The 20,968-nt window shown below is 45.3% G+C and overlaps 1 protein-coding gene across 1 annotated transcript; it reads left to right on the plus strand.

The window, feature by feature from the left end:
• Positions 1–1,980: 1,980 nt before the first annotated feature.
• On the plus strand, positions 1,981–20,475 carry LOC135401566 (uncharacterized). Its single transcript, XM_064634036.1, has 10 exons — positions 1,981–2,233; positions 4,920–5,017; positions 8,262–8,333; positions 9,804–9,976; positions 11,857–11,921; positions 14,212–14,317; positions 15,336–15,470; positions 17,287–17,428; positions 18,291–18,443; positions 20,347–20,475. The coding sequence occupies exons 1-10, from the start codon at positions 2,158–2,160 to the stop codon at positions 20,389–20,391; spliced, it is 1,065 nt and encodes a 354-aa protein (XP_064490106.1). The 5' UTR covers positions 1,981–2,157; the 3' UTR covers positions 20,392–20,475.
• The last annotated feature ends 493 nt before the right edge of the window (positions 20,476–20,968 follow it).

Genomic DNA, 20,968 nt, shown 5'->3' on the forward strand with positions numbered 1-20,968 from the left:
CAAGAAAGAAGTCTCCTAAGCACTACACTCTTGGAAAAAAGGGTGGAGCAATTACACCTTTTTAGGAGGTAATAGTTGTCGCATATGTTGTGCCTAAAAGGTTGCAAAGTTCTATCTGCTACCTACGAATGGGTTACCGCTTCTGATTCGGTGAGCGATGGGACCGTACGCCTTTTTGTACAAATTGGGACAAATGATAATTGTTTTTTACCACCCTTTTACACCATTTATCAGACGCTATGTTATCCTGGGTGGTAACTATGCAAGTTACCACCTGTTCGCACCGTCTTTTCTTAGAGTGCATTGTTAGAAAGGGCATAAAGCGCTCTGCGAAATACACTCTTAAAAATGAACTTCACCGCATAGCACGCTCCTAGCCAACCATCATCTCGAATGATATCGTTATCAGCCCTGATTTATTGAAAACGGGGGCCGTACGCCTTTTTTGTGACAATTATGAACAGCATAAGTGTCACAAAAAAGGCGTACGCCCCCTATTTTCAACAAATCAGGGCAGATAACGATATCATTCGAGATGATGGTTGGCTAGGAGCGTGCTATGCGGTGAAGATCATTTTTAAGAGTGTATATCCCATTTACCCTGTGCCTGAAACCCCTGCGCGTGCAAAGTCTCAACGAGACAAGGACATCCAAGGGCATCGAGTCGTCTTTGTTAATGGAGATGCTCGAATTGTTACGCCGGACAGAGGAAGTTAATTCCTTGCTATAGGATCGCCTGAAGACGTCCCGGCCAGGAGAGCCATAGGTACGAGAGCTGGTGGATTAGCAGAAGTCGTCGAATGACGTTTCATTTTCTCACTACGTTTTATCGTAGTAGTATAAGTAAGTAGTATAAGAAAGCAGTGAGTATATAATGAGTACACCACCAACGTTTTTTCGAACCAAACCACCATGAAAGCACGCCCCAACAGCATAAACGTATTTCCAAGAACTCACCATTTTAGTGTAATTGGATGATACCTCAACTGATTATTTTTTCGTTGCAAAACCTCACCCTAAGATCGAAGTGCACTTTCCAGGAGAGGTGCTAATCCAATACCATCTGGGGTGCAATTGAATGATACTCTGATTCAATTTTTTTGGTGTAAATCAACACCCTCAAACAATAGTGTAACGTGCAGCTTTGTATCCATAGTAAGTGCATTATGCATATCAGCCAAAATAAATGCATAACGTGAAAATTTAATGCATTGCGTACCAATATTGTCCCAATATGGCATTTCCAAACTGGTGCCATATTTGAGCAATATACAGTCTGCTACAGATACACCCTCAGATTCGGCTGCTGTAACTACACACTTCTTACAAAAGGAAAGTTAGGTAGCAAGTGAGCTGGTGGTGACGATCCATGACTTGAAAACCCGAGACGAGGTAGGGACAAAAACAGACAAACACAAACACGGTCTCAAACTCAGCTGAGTTTGACCTTTACGTCTCAGCGACCTTTACGTCTCAAGTTTCCCTGGACAGGTAGGAGTTAATTAAATTCCCAGAAATCAAACGAGATTTGACGAGATGCCCTATTCGGCGCCCACAATACAACCCTCAAGGTACCGATCAATACGAGCAATTGAAAGATGAAAGATGAAAGTCACTGAAGAGGTTAGCCAGCTGTAGGACTCTAGACTAGACCAGACAAGATGACAAGACCAAGACACAGGTGTAGACTAGACTAGACTAGGACTGTTAGACCTACAGCTGGCTAACCTTTTCAGTGACTTTCATCTTTCATCGTTCATTTCTTAGGCAATTTGAGGCTTTGTATGTGTTTGTCCTTTATATGTTGTTCCAGCCTCAGACCATATCAGTTTTCTCTAATTGAAATATATCTGCCATTTGGCATTTTCTCAGCTCGTACGTTTTCGACGATTGCAAACATTTCAATTGCTTATATGATTCAATAACACCATGCCTCACTCATTTTCGACAGGCGAGTTTGAACGAACAATTCGCATCGACAATTTGCTTGATCAGTGGCCACATAATAGTCTCTCCAGTCACACAAGTGCACGGCAGTGATATTTGGGCATCATCGAGCCTGTAATCCACCATTGCTATGGAGCACCTGAGCAGCATAAAAGGTCGTGAAGAGTTTTCCGCAGATTAATTTATACTGCTGAAGCAGACGGCGAAGATATGAAAGCGCTTGGCATCTTCGCGAGTTTAGTGCTGCTCATCTGCATACTGTCTGCTGAGGTGAACGGCAACGATCGTGAGTATTACGCAATATTGCGAAAACAGTTTCCCTGCACTCTTAAAACGGCGGTGGTGATGATGGTGGTGGTGATGGTGAAAGGACTCGCCGTTGTCGGTCTCACAGAGGTGGTCAGCGTCACGGCTGACGCCCTGGGGAATGTGCGTCCTGGGCCGACTTCTAAAGGAACTGTGCCGACATATATCTTAAAGCTTCTGAGGACAACCCAGGAAAAAAAAAACGCAGACAGCACAGGTGGCACCGGGATTCGGACACGGGTACCTCCCGGTCTCTTAAAACGGCACATCACCGCATTACACGCTCCTAGGCAACCATCATCTCGAATGACATCGTTCTAAACTTGGGGCGTACGCCTTTTTCGTGGCAATTATGCACTGCATCAGTGTCACAAAAACGGCGTACGCCTCTCGTTTTCAGAATCGTTTATTTGGCATCATCTGGCTCCCTTCTTTGGCTGACGACGTTAGTGGGATGCTATCGCACATGTGTAATACACTTCGTATACATCGACTAAATACACTTCCAAAAGGACAACACATGTCCGTTTCTTTTTTTTTTTCCTTTTGCAAGCATATTGACAAGAATCCATCACAAATGACAAACATGTTATATTGAAGAGACAGTCAATGCCCCAATTCAACAAATCATGCGAGATAACGATGTCATTCGAGATTATGGTTGTCTAGGAGCGTGCTATGCGGTGAACTTATGTTTTATTGGTGTAATTGTAACTAGTTGATTGCTGCCAGGTTTCCTGGTTTTCGGACTTCGCTCCTTTTTTTTTCTTTCTTTTTGACATGTTCGGAGGGCGCTTTTAAGAGTTTATCATGTCTCGAGAATTCGGAGTTTTTCGCCATCTACTTTTTACATCGCAGCTAATATCTAAAAATACAATGTGGTTCATCATACGCTGTCTGTTGACCAATCCGGTCGTGCCTACACTGTTAAAACAGTATTGAAACAGTAAAAGTGTATTGATTTGTTGAAAATGGGAGGAGGCGCCTATCCGGGACAGATTATCTTGTCCCAAATAGCGCCTCCCCCCGATTTTGAACAAATCAGGACACAGAATGATATTATTCGGAATGTTGGTTGGCTAGGAGCGTGCTATGTGGTGAAGTTCTGTTTTAACAGTGTACGTAGCGTCACCCGTCGCATCATACGTTGTCTCGCCCACCAATCCGATCTCTCCGCGCTTCCGGTCTTTCAGCCCGTGTTTTCGCACACTGGATGTGATGGATGAACCAATTATTTCCTCGAATGTTTTATCTCATAGGAGCACACTCTAAAAACAGAGCTTCAATACATAGCTCGCTGTGCACCAACCTTTGCCACGAATGATAGGGTTATCTCCTTCCCAGGAGAGAAGGGGGCGTACGCCTTTTTGTGGCAATTTGGGTATATGGTAATTTCCACAAAAAGGCGTACGCCTCCCTCTCTCCTCGAATCAAAAGCGATAACCCCTATCGTTCGCGGCAATGATTGGCGCGCTACGTGCTAAAGTTCTGTTAGAGTGCATGCGTTAAAGGTACTGTAAAGCAGCACCGATCAAATGTCATTTAGTGTGGCTATTCGATAGTCCAAGCCACCAGGACAAAAACTGTGCAAGTTTCATTCCAATCGACGGTGCAGTTCATTAGAAAATTACAATTAAAGATTACGGGCAACACTGTACTAGGTATTCGAAATGAATCCGTACTTCTGACACATACGGCGGCAACCACATTGCATGCGTATAACACTGGGCCCGACATAAGAATCCACCACAATCCACCATAAAATCCGCCCCTGCAATCCACACAACGATCCACATCTGAGGATAAACGGATAAGCGAACTGAAATGAAATGCTGAGCCGTTGAAAAAAATGTGTCAGACGTTCAAGAAGCCAGACAGCGTCGGGACTTGTTTGTTCACAGAGAGAGTTTGTTCGTTCGAAAGAGGCCGCGAACAAAAGGAGCGCGCAGGCGCAGCAGAGAAGTAGGGAGAGCCCCCATCGAACAGCGGCCAGCACTGGGTTAATTCGCAAAAACAGGGGTTAACAGGTTAAACTGTTAACAGGGGTTTCAGAATGCATAGGTAAACAGGAAAACCAATAATATGGTTACTAAAATAACGAAGTTCTGATGTCATAGTGTGTAATACCAATTTTCAGTGTTGCCCGCTGTACAGGGGGTTGTTTGACACCAGGCGTCGCACCGCTCCACTACGCCGCATCTTTCATGGCAAATTAAAAATATTTATAGCGCGTTGTCGGTCGTATGGTTCCGCATATGTTATTTAGAAGCAACAAAGTCTCTAGTCATATCACCGGCATATAATGCTTGTCTACTGCTTTACAGTACCTTTAAACCAGTTTGTATTTTTGGTTGGAGTACACTCTGTGGGGCCACGTGACGTGCGACTTGTACTCTGCCACCAAGTTTCTGGCGTCCTCGGCCGGGTTCGAACCCGCGATCTCTGGACCAGAAGGCGAACGCGCTACCGACTGAGCCACCGAGGACGTTTTTTTTTTTTTTTCAATCAAACTGACGACGAGGACGGTGTGTGTGCCCACCTGTAACGACAGTTTTGGGGGTCACGGTGTCACAGAGATTGCCAGCTCGCGCCATTCCGATCGCCCTAGAATCCTCACAGCAGCAGTCTGTAAATGACTGTAACAATGACTCTATGTGCATTTGCAGGTCTCACTCTGGGAGTTTTTGTCCTCTGTGATAAGTCAATGACGAATCTGCTTCAAGGACGAAACCTAGACGAATATTTTGGTACATTCTTCAATGCGGTGAGTCTACATATCGAACCGAGAGCCACTAGGAATATTCGCTCGAAATACATAAGGAAAAACGTAATCTATGGTCGATAGGGAAATGTTGCGTTTTTTGCATCCGTCGTCCGAAAGTGGAACTACAGCCATAGATTATGCGCCACCTCCATGGTTCCCTCGCTTGCCCTATTCGCGACGCCAATGAACTACAGGTGACGCCCCGATCGTCCAAGATGGCGGACGAATGGAGGTCTCCCGAGCAAAGCGAGTGTAGTGAATGCGGTGTCGGTCGAATTACGTTCATCTGTTTCACAAATTGACAAGTTTCATGAAGACGAAATTAATTTTGTTTGGAGGTCATACTGTATAATTCAACTCAGAGAAGTATGCAAAAAGTTTCCGTCGTCGGAGTTCGTTTACGTACGGCGGGAGCCGAGCGAACAATGGTGGCATTTTAGAATCTAAGAAGGCAAAGCAGGGATTAGTTGCTTAAGTAGAGTGACGTAGCAGGTGTTTTGGAACGTGGATTAGTAGTCTGAAAGCAATACAATGTTTCAGTTTCTCCTCCGATAGTCCCGGTGTACTTACATGTGAGTGTTGCAAGGGAACAACAGCTCCATTGGAAGTGTACTGTCTCTACACTCTTAAAAATAAACTTCACCGCATAGCACGCTCCTAGCCAACTATAATCTCAAATGATATCGTTATCTGCTCCGATTTGTTGAAAACGGGAGGCGTACGCCTTTTCTGTGACAATTATGAGCAGCATAAGTGTCACAAAAAGGCGTACGCCTCCCGTTTTCAACAAATCGGGGCAGATAACGATATCACTCGGGATGATGGTTGGCCAGGAGCGTGCTACGCGGTGAAGTTCATTTTTGAGAGTGTAGGAATTAGTCTTTTTGTCGGAACTTTGAGACACAAGTAATCATAAAAATTGTAATGCAGATGTTAACGTTCACATGGGCATTTGGAAAAGCTCTTGGTTTGGTATGGCGATGGCACATCACGTCAGATGATGCGCTCACAACGCTTGGCAAATTAGCGAGATCAATTTTAAAAATTCAATTTATTGCAGTTGAAAATTGACAAAATTAGCTCTTCCTGGTGACAAAAGTGCCGTAAAGACCAATGCAGCAAGCGGCTTCCTTGTACAACGTCTAGATTAAAAAAAATATAATTCAGGGACACGTTACAGCAGACACCCTGTAGTTCTCTCACGAATGACTGTCCGACTCATCACTCTAAAAACAGAACTTCACCGCATAGCGCGCTGTGCGCCAACAATTGCCACGAATGATACACTCTTGAAAATGAACTTCACCTCATAGCACGCTCTTAGCTAACCATCATCTCGAATGATATCGTTATCTGCCCTGATTTGTTGAAAACTGGAGGCGTACGCCTTTTTTGTGTCACTTATGTTGTTCATAATTGTCACAAAAAAGGCGTACGCCTCCAGTTTTCAACAAATCAGGGCAGATAACGATATCATTCGAGATTATGGTTAGCTAAGAGCGTGCTATGCGGTGAAGTTCATTTTTAAGAGTGTTGGATTATCGCTTCTGATTCGAAGGGAGAGTGGGGGCGAACGCCATTTTGTGTTACTTTGGATACATGATAATTTACACAAAAAGGCGTACGTCCCCCTCTCTCCTCGAATCAGAAGCGATAACCCTGTCATTCATGGCAATGGTTGGCGTAGAGCGTGCTATGCGGTGATGTTCTGTTTTTAGACTGATGGCCATGTCCCCCATACTGCGCATTTCCCATTTTTCGTGCCTGGCTGCCTGTTCTGCGACACCTGCACAAGCTCATCACGGCTCATCGCGGTCTTTTGCCTCAGTTGTCAAGCAAGTGGCACCACAGTAGCCGCGAGCCCTTCACCCCAGGCCAGCGGATGACGGACACCCGGCCCGCTGCAGCTACCGTACACTCTTAAAAATGACCTTCACCGCATAGCACGCTCCTAACCAACCATCATCTGAAATGATATCGTTATCTGTGTCACAAAAAAGGCGTACGCCTTTCGTTTTCAGCGAATCAGGGCAGATAACGGTATCATTCGAGATGATGGTTGACTAGGAGCGTACGTGCTATGCGGTGAAGTTCATTTTAAAGAGTGTGGTACAGCCACCCCTTCTGTCTGAGGGACAGGACACCGTATCTGGCACAATTCCCACAATGCTCTTCGTCGCCATTGTCCAGCACCTCCTAACGGCAGCAGACCTACCTGCGGTCCAGGGTGTGCTTGCCTTCGACTCATCTCTCCTTATCCCCGCAATTAATAATGGACGCCTCGCGTGTGTGTGTGTGTGTGGGGGGGGGGCGGTAATGGCAGGATAGGCTGGCCGTTGTTGGCCACACAGAAGCGGGCGTCGTCACGACTTTAGCCAAAAGAAAGAAACAGAACACAAAACAGAGAGAGAGGGCGGACGGATGGAGGATGGAGGAGGATGAAGGATGAAGGATGGAGATGCGGTGAGGGTGCACGAGATCGTCGGGGAGAGCAGAGTATTAGATGGGTTGTTGAGCAAGGCCTGCCTTCTGCAGAAATATAATGAGGTTACTTGCTTTGGTGGAACGCCTCCCACCACAGTAGTCCACGATCCAACAACCATTCAAATTCAATTCGCGCAGCTTGCCATCGAAATTGTCTAACTTCGCGGGACTTCGTGGGGGGCGACATAAATTCCCGGTACTGAGCATTTCAGAATGCGGCATTAGGGCCGACTTTGGTCTCACAGATTACCTTTCCTTCGTCTCTGAGCCTCGTGGCCATTGCCCGCGGCAACCTCTCGGTGATTCAACGTGATCCGCGGATATATGGGATCGGGGACTATACGCCTGCTGCTCGGTTCGTGTGGGTTCGCTTCACCTCGTCACCGTCTCCCTATACATGCCACCATCAGGCAGCAACAAAGTGTCTGAGCTTGGATCACTTATAGTGGGCCCACCTACACCTTTCGTGCTCTGCGGAGATTTTGATACCCACAATGACGTCTGGGGCAGCACGCGTGCGGACGCCACAGGCCAATGATTTGAAGACCTTTTTGGGACAGAAATCTCTGCGTCATCTGGGGCATCTGTAAAAGATGATAGATATCACTGTGAGTGATAGTGTTGCTGAAAACTATCACCATTCTGAAAGAGTTTCCTGCCACACGTGATATATCAGGGCGCCGTAACATATAGTCGATGCTGTAACCACCTGTGTGCTTACAATAAGATAGAAGGTCTTCCCTCTCCATGTACCTTTCAGATCAACTTGGTCTTTCAACAGTTGTCGAGCCCGAAGGTTAAGTTCGAAGTTGTCTCAGTAGAAACCGCGCCGGTAAGTGCAGGAAATAACTTCTTACTGCGATTCACCTGAAATAGGACTGACGTGGGCACAAACGTAATAGGGGATGCGTAAAAAAACGTCAGTGATATAACAGTAATGTACTATGTGCAGTTGTATGAATTGGACTGCCGAAAAGGAAAACTAATAGCAATAGATAGATGACCACAATTTTCCTGTAGACTGTAAAGGACAAGGACAGGACGTACTGTTATATACAAATGATTGTTCTTTACTGTGTGTTGTGTCGGCATGCCTCCACCTCGCACGGGTATTTTCATCCGGGATATCTGTAGCCCTGGAGCTCCATCTTTCTCTTCAGGAATTATATTGTGGTATAATGGCAGACTGAACTAGGCCTGGTTTTTAGCTTGCACATAAACTATCTGCAGATGGTGGCCGGCTCTAACCGGTGCTGTCGAATAGGAAAAAGAAGACTAAATGAAGATAATACACTCGTTTGCTGCACGAAAAATTATATAATTTTTTAATGCAGTGCAACTTATTGCATGCTCTTACCTCTTTTTAGGGTTGGTCATTTTATACGGTATGCTTATTAATAGATTCCATCATTTAATTTTTGACGTCCTACCACAAGTCAATATTTCTCGGCAAACACTGGTAATAAAAAGTTGATGGTGATGGTGATGGGGATGGATAGAAGAAAAAAAATTAAAAGCACCGAAACAACTGTTTAATAAACAGCAGTAGTTTCAGTGTTTTAAACTTTTTATTACCAGTGTTGACCGCCCTTGACAAAGTTTCTACATTCCTCGATTGCAAACACTGGTAAGTTTTCGAGGTTACTTTCACTAAAGTCAACTTCACCATACAGATATACCTTTCTGGATTTTTGTGAATTAAAAGGCATACACGGCATTGAAATGTCTGTGGACACACAGTCATGATCACTGAGTTCTGGAATCACAACGGTACCTTTGAAAATATATCGAAGCATAATATATATCACATAACATATGTATAACACAGGTTGGCAAAAGTTCACTCGTGGTTGTTCCTTATTTTCCGGCACTGCCGTGTGCGAACCGAGCGGATGAACACGTAATCTAGTGTCGGATAGTTGAGCCAAAGAACGCATTGTTGCACTACTCCGCGCAAGAAATTTGTAATCGAAAGTGTGTTCAAGCGGGTTTTCCCCTGGAATGTGTTTCGCTGAAGGTCGCGATACCTAAAATAGAGGTTCCGAGCGCGTCCGAAGTGAAACTTAAAAAGTTATTTTTATTTAATTAACGAGCGTATGCAAATGAGCCGCTCAGTGCTCAGTTCTTCGTCAAGGATCTTTAGCAAAAAGATTTCGGCAGCTCTACCTGCTTACGAATTATTCAGCTGGGGGACCTTCAGGAAACATCCTATATATGTGTGTGTGTGTGTGTGTGTGTGTAATGCTTAGTCCTCTCTCTTACATGACGCTATTTACTTTTTCTCTTTATCGATAACTTGAAGCAAATTAGACGTCTTCTTGGCAACCGATACCCTTACGACCACTGGCCAAAACACATCAATATCACGTCTAATGGTCAGCTCGCAGACGATCCCACGAGGAAGCAACTGACTGAATATTTCAAGAAGGCGGGTCAACCCTACAATAATAGCCATGTCATCGTCCTTTTCTCAGGGTGAGTCATTCTACGGGCAAACAATGACCATCCGCGTCCCCGAGGCGACAACTGCATCCACCAAAAACAACACATGAAAATAAGGTGTTATAACAATACTGTTAAAATAATAAGGATGATGTTTGGGGTGTGTCAGGCGAAATTCCACCCCAGTGGTTCTTAATCGAGGCTCGCCGGAACCTAGGCGTCTTCCGAGGTCCTTGAGGTGCCGCGCAGACCATACTGTCTGCAGTTATTCAGCATGAGTGCAGGCAAGCTGGTGGATAAATTCAATAGTTGGAGTGACCTTGGCCGTAGCCAAGGTGGTGCTGATGACTTGGAGGTAGTGGGTGCGAATCTTGCCACCAGCTGTGCTGTTTGAGGTTTCTCCTGGATTTTCCGAAGACTTTCCAGACGAATGTGTGCACAGTTCCCCTTGAAGTCGACCCGGGACGCGTACAACCCCCCCGTCCTCCACTCCTTCCTGCTGTCCTCTTTCCATCTGTTCACATCTGCTGCAAGCATTCCGGGGTTAGGGAATCGAGCTGAGGCCTCAAGCCGCGCGTCATCGAAGTTTCGTGGCTTTTACAAGTACATAGAATGTCCTCCTGACACAGCCGTAGCCGAGTCAGGAAGACCACGACGCGGTTTTTCCAGAAGCCTCTATGTGGTCAGTGACGTGGCTACGAGAACCCACTGGCTCAACGTCCAGGTCAGAACACAATGTGAGAGGCGTATGGATGGTGCACCCCTTTCAGGAAGTCGTTCATACTGAAGCGAAAGGAGAGCGGATGCAAAAAAAGTAAAGGAATGATAACTTGCAGTAACGAGTAACGCATTTTTGTAGTTAAATTCGTTACTATAGTTACAAATTTTTGGAAGAGTGGCTGCCCCACTCGGTAAAAGTCGGGCCGCATCGAATTCCCTTGAGGAATGGGTGGCGACGATTGGCAACGGGGTAGTGCCGAACTGTCCCTTTCACGTAAGAAAGGGCTGTCGCTTTCACGTAGTGGGAAGTTCTCTGGCTTACGCATGCTCTTGCCGTGCCCGGGCAATTCTTTGGGACCGCAAGCCAACGGGCGAAATGACTCCGAATGAGTATCCAACGAGTATGTTGCAATTCTGCGGAGGACTGGAAGGCCATATCGCCCGGACTACGTGTACTCTTGTGCAGTTCAAGGCGGAAGCGTTGATAGCGGCCTCATCCAGGTTCAGAAACATGTTGAAGGAATGGCGAATAGCATAGTCCATCATTCCCCCCATGCAAGCTTGCGTAACACCCAGAAATCTATGACTGGAGACACCTGGCATTAAAGCTGATTTCCACTTCGCTGGTGCAGTATCAGTCCCTTTGGTGCTCGTACCTTAATTCTCATTTCTCTCCATACTTCATGAACCGGGGGGGGGGGATATGTTTAATGCAAAGTAAGAAGGAAAGGGAAAGGTTAGCCACGGTGTGGGCTTGCTATTCCCTAATGCTTTCAAGCAAACAGAAGAAAACAGCTGGGGTACAGAAAATTATCAAAAAATACAGAAGTAACAGCTCCTTCACTTCATGAACCGGAGTTCGCACACAACTACCATTTTTTAGTAGAACACGGGGGTGCCGAAAGGAGTCGTCGGGCTTTGACAAGCTCGTGCATGCATGACTACAAAAGGACGTTACCCGAGTCAAGGAGAGATACAACGCACAGAAAATTCTCAAATATAACACAAATGCTGTGCTGTGCTTGAGAATTTTTTGTATGTTGTCTCTCTCCCTTACTGGGGTACCGTCCTTTTGTAGGCAGGGGGGTGTTGCTGTCACAAGTGATACTCATGTTGCTTATGTCCTTTTAGGCAAGCTTTTAGTGTGTATACCCTAACATGGAGTCATGAAAAGGAATGTCCGTTATTTTTAGGAATACAGTACTATTTCGTCGAATAGGTCACGACAACAAGAACCGAAAATATATACCTGTACATGGTGAGCACCGTATTGCATCTTACGGATCCCAGACAATTGCTCATCGGCCATGCTCACTGGGCAATTGCTCACCGGGCATTTGCTGTCTCCCGCAAAAGCTCAAGGCAGAAAATGCTCACCAACCGTTGTTGTCTATTTGTTTATTTGTCATGTTTCGTCATGTTATTTGTCATGTTTCGTGACGTATATAGCGGGGCAATTATTTCTAAATATATTCAGTTCCTAGAAATGAATGCACAACTCACCTTTCAAGATCGAAGTGAAAGGAGCTTGTTTCTTGAAGCTCGATCGTTTCAATCCGTTTCTGTACAGTTCTCATACAAACGCGTACGTACACGGTATACAAATGACGATTATCATGTTTTATTGTTTCACATATGCGTAGTGAAGATTTTTTGTTAGCTTGAATGCATATCATGTATACTTCAGCAATGATGTCCGGTGAGAAAGCTTATTTTCGTTGGCTTACGGTGTGATTTACGGGAAGTCGAAATTCTCTGGGTTGTCTGGGTGGTCTGACGCTGTTGACGTTTTATTGCACCCTGGAATAAGACTGTACACCTAATCAACGTCGTCGTGCTCCTGCGTGCCTTTTGATGCTATACGCTGCCGAGGAGTTCTTTTATTGCAATCAGTTTCGTTTCATCCACGAAAGGGTTACTCGCAATCACCTTGAGCAGCATAAAAATGCTACGGGTGTCCGCACCGCCACCTTGCTTCTCGCCTAGTTGGCCTCTACTTCTTCTCGTCGCGGAACCCCGCAACCCGCTTGACGTCTTCGATAACACGATATGCTATTCCTCGAGGAGATCCGTACCGGCGTTACGCCAACCAAGCTCCGACGGCGTCGCGCATGCGCCATGATACCAACGCCATAAGGAGTACCGTGCGGAGATGCAAAAACGGGCTACTAGAACTGTGTAGTGAATGTTCTTTTCCGGTAGAGCCGTCTTTCGATCCGGCTGTGTGGAGCCACTTTCATGGATGTGGTTCACTACATCATGGAGGCATGGTACTGTACGTCAGAATACTGAAAAAAAAAAAGAAGAAAAAAAAAGAAAAGTATTATTATCCTACGTGCCGTACTTAGCGAGATATGAGCCCTCGAACACACTCCCGAGCAAAGCGCCGACGTCACAGAGCTCAGAGCTGCGTCCATTTTCATAGACAGCAGTAAGCATGTGACTTCTCGTGCGCTGCCTCATTGGCGGCGGCGACGGCTGTGACGTCAGAGCCGTTTGGGTTTCGGTATTCGCGGTATCCATTTTCTCCGCTTCTATGACCCTCTTCACTGTGAAACTTTCAATGCAGGTTCACGTCGTCGCAAAGAACCGTCTCTTAGGTTTACCTTGGATAGCATGGGATGACCTGTCACCACCCCTTTGAAAGGTTAATGAAGGTGCAGGTGGGTCTGACCAGTCAGGAGGGTGGAGAGCACTCCGACTTGAGGGGAGCAGCGCGGGACACTCCGCCAAAGGAGATGCCCTGTTCAGTAAAAAGAAGCGCGCGCTCCATGCGCTCCGAAACCTCTACTTAACGCGCCCAAAGCATTTCTTCTTCACAATTAGACAAAGAGCTAAGAAAGCTTAGTCACACGCCTCTCACCTTTGCCAAGATAATGGGCAATTGGAATACAAGCTCAGACCGAAAAATTGCACTCAGTGTACTGTGTGACTTCCTCAAAGAAACGCAAATCGTGCAGAAATATTAGGACAGGTCCACTGAAGAAGAAACCCCGCATGTTGACAATCAGCAGATGGATCCAAAGTGCAAAGGACGATCCTCCTGCGATCTATAAATGTAATAATCAACAAGCTACCTAATCCAGCTAACCCCCTCCCCGCAGCGGACATACAAGCGAAGAAGAGGAACATACTCCTCAACTTAAAGAAATGGAGCAGCAGACCCCGAACTCGGGCGTCACCAAGCTCCAAAACGCAGCTACTTCTACTCTACCCTTCTTCTTTTGGAACGGTTATGAATACGTCAAAAGGTCGCAGAAAATGACCGGATTCGGTGGCAGCCACAACTGCAAGGGAACCCTTCCGAGGAAACGGACACGGAAGGGTGGGTTCTAAGGTATATCTTATAATGAAGTGAGCAATTGTCCGGCTTCGGCGTTTCATTAGTGAGCCGATGAGCAACTGTCCACGCCTCGCATCTTACACGGTAGGGCAAGCGCTCGCTCAAGCCGAATTAATTGGCTGCATTTAGTGGATTCCTTCGGTCGCAAAAGGTGCACTGTGTGATGCTATGTTAACAAATTTGCTCTCTTGTACTCGGCTTCTAGCAAACCCAGTTCGTAAAGGGATATGCACTGTACATAAGATTGTGGTAACGCAAGATGACGGATACTTTTCTGGTATTGCGTTCACAGCCAGAAGGCTTGCACGTATGTAAGTATATACATTGCTCATAAAACAAGCCTCCACAAGTACTCTGAAGTTTCTATTCTCTCTTATATGTAAATTACCGCAAATTCAAAACTAGCATACAAAAATCAGTTGAAGCAGGAGGAGTTGTAAGCTACAAGAGCAAATGCCTGTCATATACTATAGAGGTAATCTAGCGCATGAAACATCAACACTAACAACAGTTGTATAGGAAATTTACGTCAAATTGCTGGTATATGATAATGAAGGATATTTGTTTCGAATGAATTTTGACTTACCACAGAACAAATTCTGCAAGATTCACACACCTAGGCAACGCAGACGTACAAAAACAAAAATGTGACAATTCACGCTGTTCAGGGATACAATATGTGTAGGGCCGTGACATACCTGGGTAAATTACTTCTAAAATGTAATTAAATTACATTACTCATTACTCCAGTTAGAATTTAATTAAATTACATTACTCATTATTGCAATTGAAATGTAATGAAATTACGTTACAATTACTACGAAAAAGTGATGACATTACAAAGTCATTGCTGCGAGTTTAATCCTAACGATATTGAGGATGTGGAAATTCATTGCCAGAGAACACTGCGTTGTATAAAAACAAGATATATTTTATTCTGTGCCGATTGCGTCCGTCACTGTTCATAGTTTGCGTTCAACTAGTTCAACAGTGACGCAAACATAGTTTGCGTCACTGTTCAACTTGGATATTCCGTTTATTTCGCCAGTCGGCAAGTCTCTTTCTGCCAAGTACCAACACAGAACTCACACTTGATCCTTTTGCAAAAAGTAATGAGTAATGTCATTAAAATTACTGCCCAAACGTAATTAAATTGCATTACAAATTCCATAATGTGAAAAGTAATGCATTACGTTACAAATTACAAGAAAACGTAATTTATTACCGTAATTTCATTTCAGTAATGACATTATTACCCAGGTATGGGCCGTGATCTGTTATGCTTGATGCAGAACTTCGTAAAACAGCACGTGACAATCTTGTTTACAGTTTGGGCGCCAACTACGACTACAGGGAGAGAGCGGGTTGTCTGTACACCTCTGGGATGCTCACGGGAGATATAGAACAAAAGCAGAACTACCAGATGTCGTCTTGCGCATTAAAAGACGTGAGAGCTGCGCTATCGTAAGCGTTGCATATCTTTCTCTATTCTTCTTTAAAGTAGCATAGAAGTCATTCTTAACACTCTGTTTTTTCTTTCTTTTTATAAAACTGTTAAGTAGGCCAGTAAAAAGCACCATGAGAAGTAATGCATCCCACAGAGTCATAATTATCGCAGAAATTGAATTTAAAGTACGCCGCAAAAAAGCTACCATGCATAACGGTGGTGGAGCGCAGTACCACCCTGTGACCACGCACCAGTGTTGTACTCGTTACCGCAGTAAGGATCGCGATACCGACGCTCATTACTTGAGTAAAAAGTATGGAAATACCGATATTGATACTCCTTTTTTAAAGTAACGGAGCACCGGTACTGGTACAAAAACAAACAAACAAAAAAGTAACGGGACAGCTTGCCCGACATTTTGCTGAAAATACGGTGCGGATGCAACGTGAACACCCCATTTGTATAGTAATCGCAAATTGGGAGAAGACAGTTTTGCAGTAAAAAACAGCATATTTATTATGTAGCTCGGACACATTGCTTGACTGTTATCAATATCTGGTTCTCAAAGTCGTCTTCTGCCATCCTAGCAGGCCGTGGTCTCTGCGGCAGCTGACAGAGGTCAATATGACGATTAAGATAGTGTCAGGCCCACACACACAGTGGAGTCCAATGACCAAGGAAACATTTCCAAAGTTAACAATACCATAGTATATGTAAGCGTGACTCAGTGCGACACGGCACCTTAGCAGTGGAATCCAGAGTGCACTGTGAAGGACTTCACCTCTGTTCGTTGACCTCAACTCTTTTGTTGAGCGCAGCGTGCTTATTTACTCCAGGTTCGAAGACAAAAAGTGAACATACGTTTGGTATAATTCTCGTTGCGGAGCATATAGGCGTGCCAAGGGCTTCTTGTCGAGCGCTAGGCGGACCAGTGACAATGAAGAAGAGTAAGAAATATGGTCGGGTGGGGGACTAAAAAAGTATCGGTATCAGTAACGATACGGAGATGGCGTTACCATAAATTTGTAACGGAAATACTTTTCCGCTACCGATTTAAAAAAGTATCGCGGTTCGCACTCCGACACCGAAAAAAATATCGATTACTGTAACGGCGTTACGTATACAACACTGCCCTGCACTGACGCTCTAGCGTCCGCGCTCGAAGATTGGTTCAGAGTATTGTCTGCTAGTCAGCTGTTCAGGGCTCTGAAGAAGCATTGCCCACAGGGAAACTGCCCCGGGACAATGAAATCGTCCATGCCCACGGTCACCCTTTCAATTCTTAATTCCCCCACCCCCGAGGGAACAGGCTTACAGACTACAAAGGAAGAAAGCCCTCACGCAGAAAGAGAAAAAGACTGGCGCTGACCTCGACTGACCGCGCTGAAATTATGACGTATCGGTCGACCCTCTCCTCCTTGTTACACCCCGGTGGGCGAGTCGAAAGGGAACGAGCGCGGCTGTGTTTGTGTACGTTTCCTTATGAAAAAAAAAAAAGAAAGAAAGAAAAGAAAGACTGCGTGCCTCCATAGGCGAATTCATTCATGATGGCCTTCGCCGACCTCATTCACCTGCACGTCATGGGGAATGGCATGAGTTTTAATGAAGGGCTGTGAGGTGAAGTGAGGTGAAGTTGAAATTGAATGAGGGCCTATGAGGTGCGGTGAGGTGAAGTTGAAGTTAATGAGGTGCTATGAGGTGGCTATGAGTAGAGGCTATCCGCCTCCACCGCAGGACCACTTACCATTAACGGAGTCAAGAATTATTGTGTTTAGCTATTGGAACCAGACCGATGTTTAAGAATATAGTTAATCATTATGTTGTTCATTACAGGGAAGCACCTAAAAAACAGTGCTTGAAAACGAAATTCAGATCCCACACAATTGCAACAAATAAACTTCCTGCTGATCTACATAACCCAGACAAGTACTGTGCTCACAGATATAAGGGAGAACCCAATATTGCGCAATGCTCGGTAAGTCTACACTCCAAGAAATAAAAAGGTTAGAATTTTCTACACATCTCTGTAGCGATGCATTGCGACCACATTTCTACTCAAACGAGTTTTACCTTTTTGAGCATGACTGCAGAGTAGAAACAAGCTACAGAGTAGAACCCGTACTTCTAAAAGCCTGTGTAGGAAAACTACCTTTTTTGCTTAGACCAAACGTGGGAGAGAGGAGCACGGGAAAGACACGCTGTCGCGGAGGAGAAGACGCGCGTGAATAGAACTTTTCAGGAAACCAAGCGCCACCTGTGTCACGCAAGAGCTCATGGGAACTTCGAGCGCCTTGAAGCATTACGAGACAGCCAGAGGCGGAGGTGCAGGAAGAACAACAACGTTACCGGTGTGCGCAGTAACAACCTCAGTCGGGTAAACCATAACCGAAGCAGACGACAGAGCAGTGTCTCTCAAAGTTCCCATGCTGTTTTGCGCCACGCGCTTGATGGCGCGCGCATCTTTTTAAAATCGTCTATTGGCCCGGAATGGTAGAAGTAGTGTCGTTCTACCAGCTTGGGTAGCCGTTACGTAACGCCGTACACTGAGTTCGTTTCACTAGCGTGTCATCTTTGCACGGTGGAACGCACTGTTCAGTCAGTCACCAGTCACCAGTGTGCCAGACTTTTGTTTTTCCCGTCTTTTCATGAACTCGATAATTTTACCCTTTATTGGCAGCTTCAACAGTGGAAAATCTGAGCGAAGGGTAAAGGTGTTAAATTAATAAAATGACGAGACAGTTATAAACTGAGATTCAGAACAACTTCTTGAACTGTTACTGATTATTTTATCACCTGCATGACAACGTGGCTGTGTGGCTTTATTTTCCATAACGCAGCAAGCAAACTGGGCCATAAGCCTGTACCCAAGTCCAGGAACGTGTGAGGTGCTTTGTTGCTACGGGGACACTCCGAAATGGAGAAGGAATATGTTCACGATGCGAGGTATTACAGCCCTCGACGGTTATGGCTGCAACGGAAGGAAAAATGGAGTGAGTGTCTACAATTAATTACTCTCTCTCTCTTTTACTGGTGTGTTCTTTTATGTGTATCTTTACTGCAATAGATCGAAGCAATACGTTCGCCTACTGGGCATCATCCTCATTATTGGCAGTGTATGGAATGGAAAATTTTGCGGCGCAAGAACAGCACAAGGGTAGAGGGAGACGCACACTACGACGCCGAACTTGACTTGCCGAACTTGAAATGACGTGAGCATTGCCTTGAGTTTGAGGGGAAACACAGAACAAGAATAACACACGACACACTCACGACAGACTCTCGTTTTGTGTTATCCCTAAAACTCAAGGCAGTGTTAACGTCAAGCCAACACCAGCTAGCTTGCCTACTCCTGCTATATTCATCAAAATATACACGTACCAATTCGTGCTCTAATGATAATAATAATAATTGGGGGTTTACGTCGCGAGACAACTGAGATCATGAGCGATGCCACAGCCGTGTGTCTGTGGATTCCTTTTGCTTATATGAGGGTTCTTTAAGGTGCGATGAAAGCTCACCGCACGGCACCGCATATTTAGCGCCCCTCGCGGAAGACGGCGTATCAATTCGCGCTCTGGTTGGGACACATGGCAAGTTTGAGACATACAAATTGCATAAAAGCAATCTCGCACGCTGTAAGGGCCATGGAGGGAGAGCAAACGCACCCTGTAGAAGATACGAAACGCGTCTAGTTTCTCTTTCCGGCTACGTTGTTTGTAGACGCCCAGAATTGGTGTTTGTTCGAATATCGCACAAGTGTACGAAGTTGGGGTAGTTGGTATCTTGACATATTGTTGAATGCAGCAATAGACAACACAGGGAAGAAGCAGCCGTGCTGTCAACTTCATGTCTTCCCAGTGTTGTTTATTGCTGCATTCAACAATATGTTCGAATATCCGTTGGACAAACATCGATTCTGGGAGATTACGATGAATTTCCCCAGAGGGAGCTAGGTATTAGAGGCGGCACACAAATAGGCTGACTCACCTTACGTGGAAATCTATTCCTAATTATTAGAAACGTGTGGCAAACTGTGGACGGCGACGAGCTGCCTCTGCTGCCGCACGCCACTGCGCCGGTTACCCAGTTCTAGATGGTTCTACATTCTACCGGCACTACGGAGAATTTTCCGTCCGGGCATTTTAAAATCCAGATTTTAAAATGCACTTTTAAGTTTGAATAATGAAAATATGAGTGGTGTCGGAGAGGGGCACGCAGTCGGCGGCCGTGGCGTGTGACGTACTGAAACTCTAATTCTGTTTCACTCCGTAACCTGTCTCTACAAGTACTGAATGAATTCAGAGGTTTTAATACCGTAGTATTTTTAAAAACTGATCATAAGTTTCGGCAGCTTTTTTGTTTGTTTCCCCACGGGGAGCTTATTGGAGTATAAAACTAATCAAAATTTGACTGTTAGCAAACGACACCTTTGTGACGATTATCGACTAACAGTTGAGCAGGTGTAGTGCGATTTGCCTGAAATTCCTGGCGTCTGTCTCTCTTTTTTTTTGCAAATAACTCTAGAGGACGATGACGCACCTACACGAGTCCTCTACACGGGTCCTGACCGGCGATGATGGAATGTCCCAGCGGGCAGATGGTCGTGGCCTCACGCTAGGACGGTGCCGGTAGAACTGTCGTTCCAGAGCGCCGTAGCGCGTGGCAGCAGAGGCACCTATTCATCGTCTTCCATGGGCCGCCAAATAACTATGTTCCTATTCAGGATGGTTCCAATGCTAGATTAATAATGCACAACAAAAATATGTTAGCAGTTATGCATGTCAGCTTGTAGTTCCCTTCGCAAAAATTCTGACTTGATGGAAGGGCACCCTGGTTACATGTCTTACTAGATATCCCACATTGGTGCATCAACATACCTGATCATCTTTACAGATATGTGTCAATGGAGCTTGTCAAGAAAGGCCAACGTTCCAGTAGAACAACGAATTCGATCGATAACGGAGGGTTGTCGAACTCCCAACTTTAGCGAAATAAACTGTGTAATTTTGGGAATACCCCGGACCCTCTGAATGGCTGAATTCTCTCGGTGGTATAGAAATGTTCTGTTAACGATGTCTACTCAAAGCAGTGACGCTGGTTACTATTGTATCTATTCCAAGCAGTGTGTTTCCCATGCACCAGGAGTGAGATGGCTATTGCATGGATATTGCGGCTAACGTAGTGCTACACTGGCTGACATATTTAGGAGCCGGTGATGGCAAGAGCCATGGACATTCATGAAACCTCGGGCGTTGGCTGTGACTTGCACAGGAAGCTGGAATTTTTCCAATATCGAATTTTCGATGAAAGGGCACACTTGTTTTGTGATACAGAGATGTTTTAGTATGCTGTGTTTTGTCCCGCCACAAACAGTCATGAAGTACGCCGTTTGAGCATGCCCTGCAAAAAGGTGATCAAAAGTCTTTGAGGTAGGAACTCCCACCCTTGCACCAGGCTCTGCCCTGAGGTCCAGATATCTAGGAGGAGAATGACGATAGTAGATGGTGATGTATAT

The sequence above is a fragment of the Ornithodoros turicata genome, chromosome 7, assembly GCF_037126465.1.
Source record: "Ornithodoros turicata isolate Travis chromosome 7, ASM3712646v1, whole genome shotgun sequence".
NCBI classification, from domain to species: domain Eukaryota; kingdom Metazoa; phylum Arthropoda; class Arachnida; order Ixodida; family Argasidae; genus Ornithodoros; species Ornithodoros turicata.

What these genes read in the sequence shown, in the direction of transcription:
- LOC135401566 (XM_064634036.1), top strand. Translation starts at nt 2,158, where the DNA reads ATGAAAGCGCTTGGCATCTTCGCGAGTTTAGTGCTGCTCATCTGCATA. An exon ending in TGAGGTGAACGGCAACGATC is followed by an intron (nt 2,234 to 4,919) that starts GTGAGTATTACG and finishes GTGCATTTGCAG; the next exon opens with GTCTCACTCTGGGAGTTTTT. An exon ending in AAAATATATACCTGTACATG is followed by an intron (nt 11,922 to 14,211) that starts GTGAGCACCGTA and finishes CTCGGCTTCTAG; the next exon opens with CAAACCCAGTTCGTAAAGGG.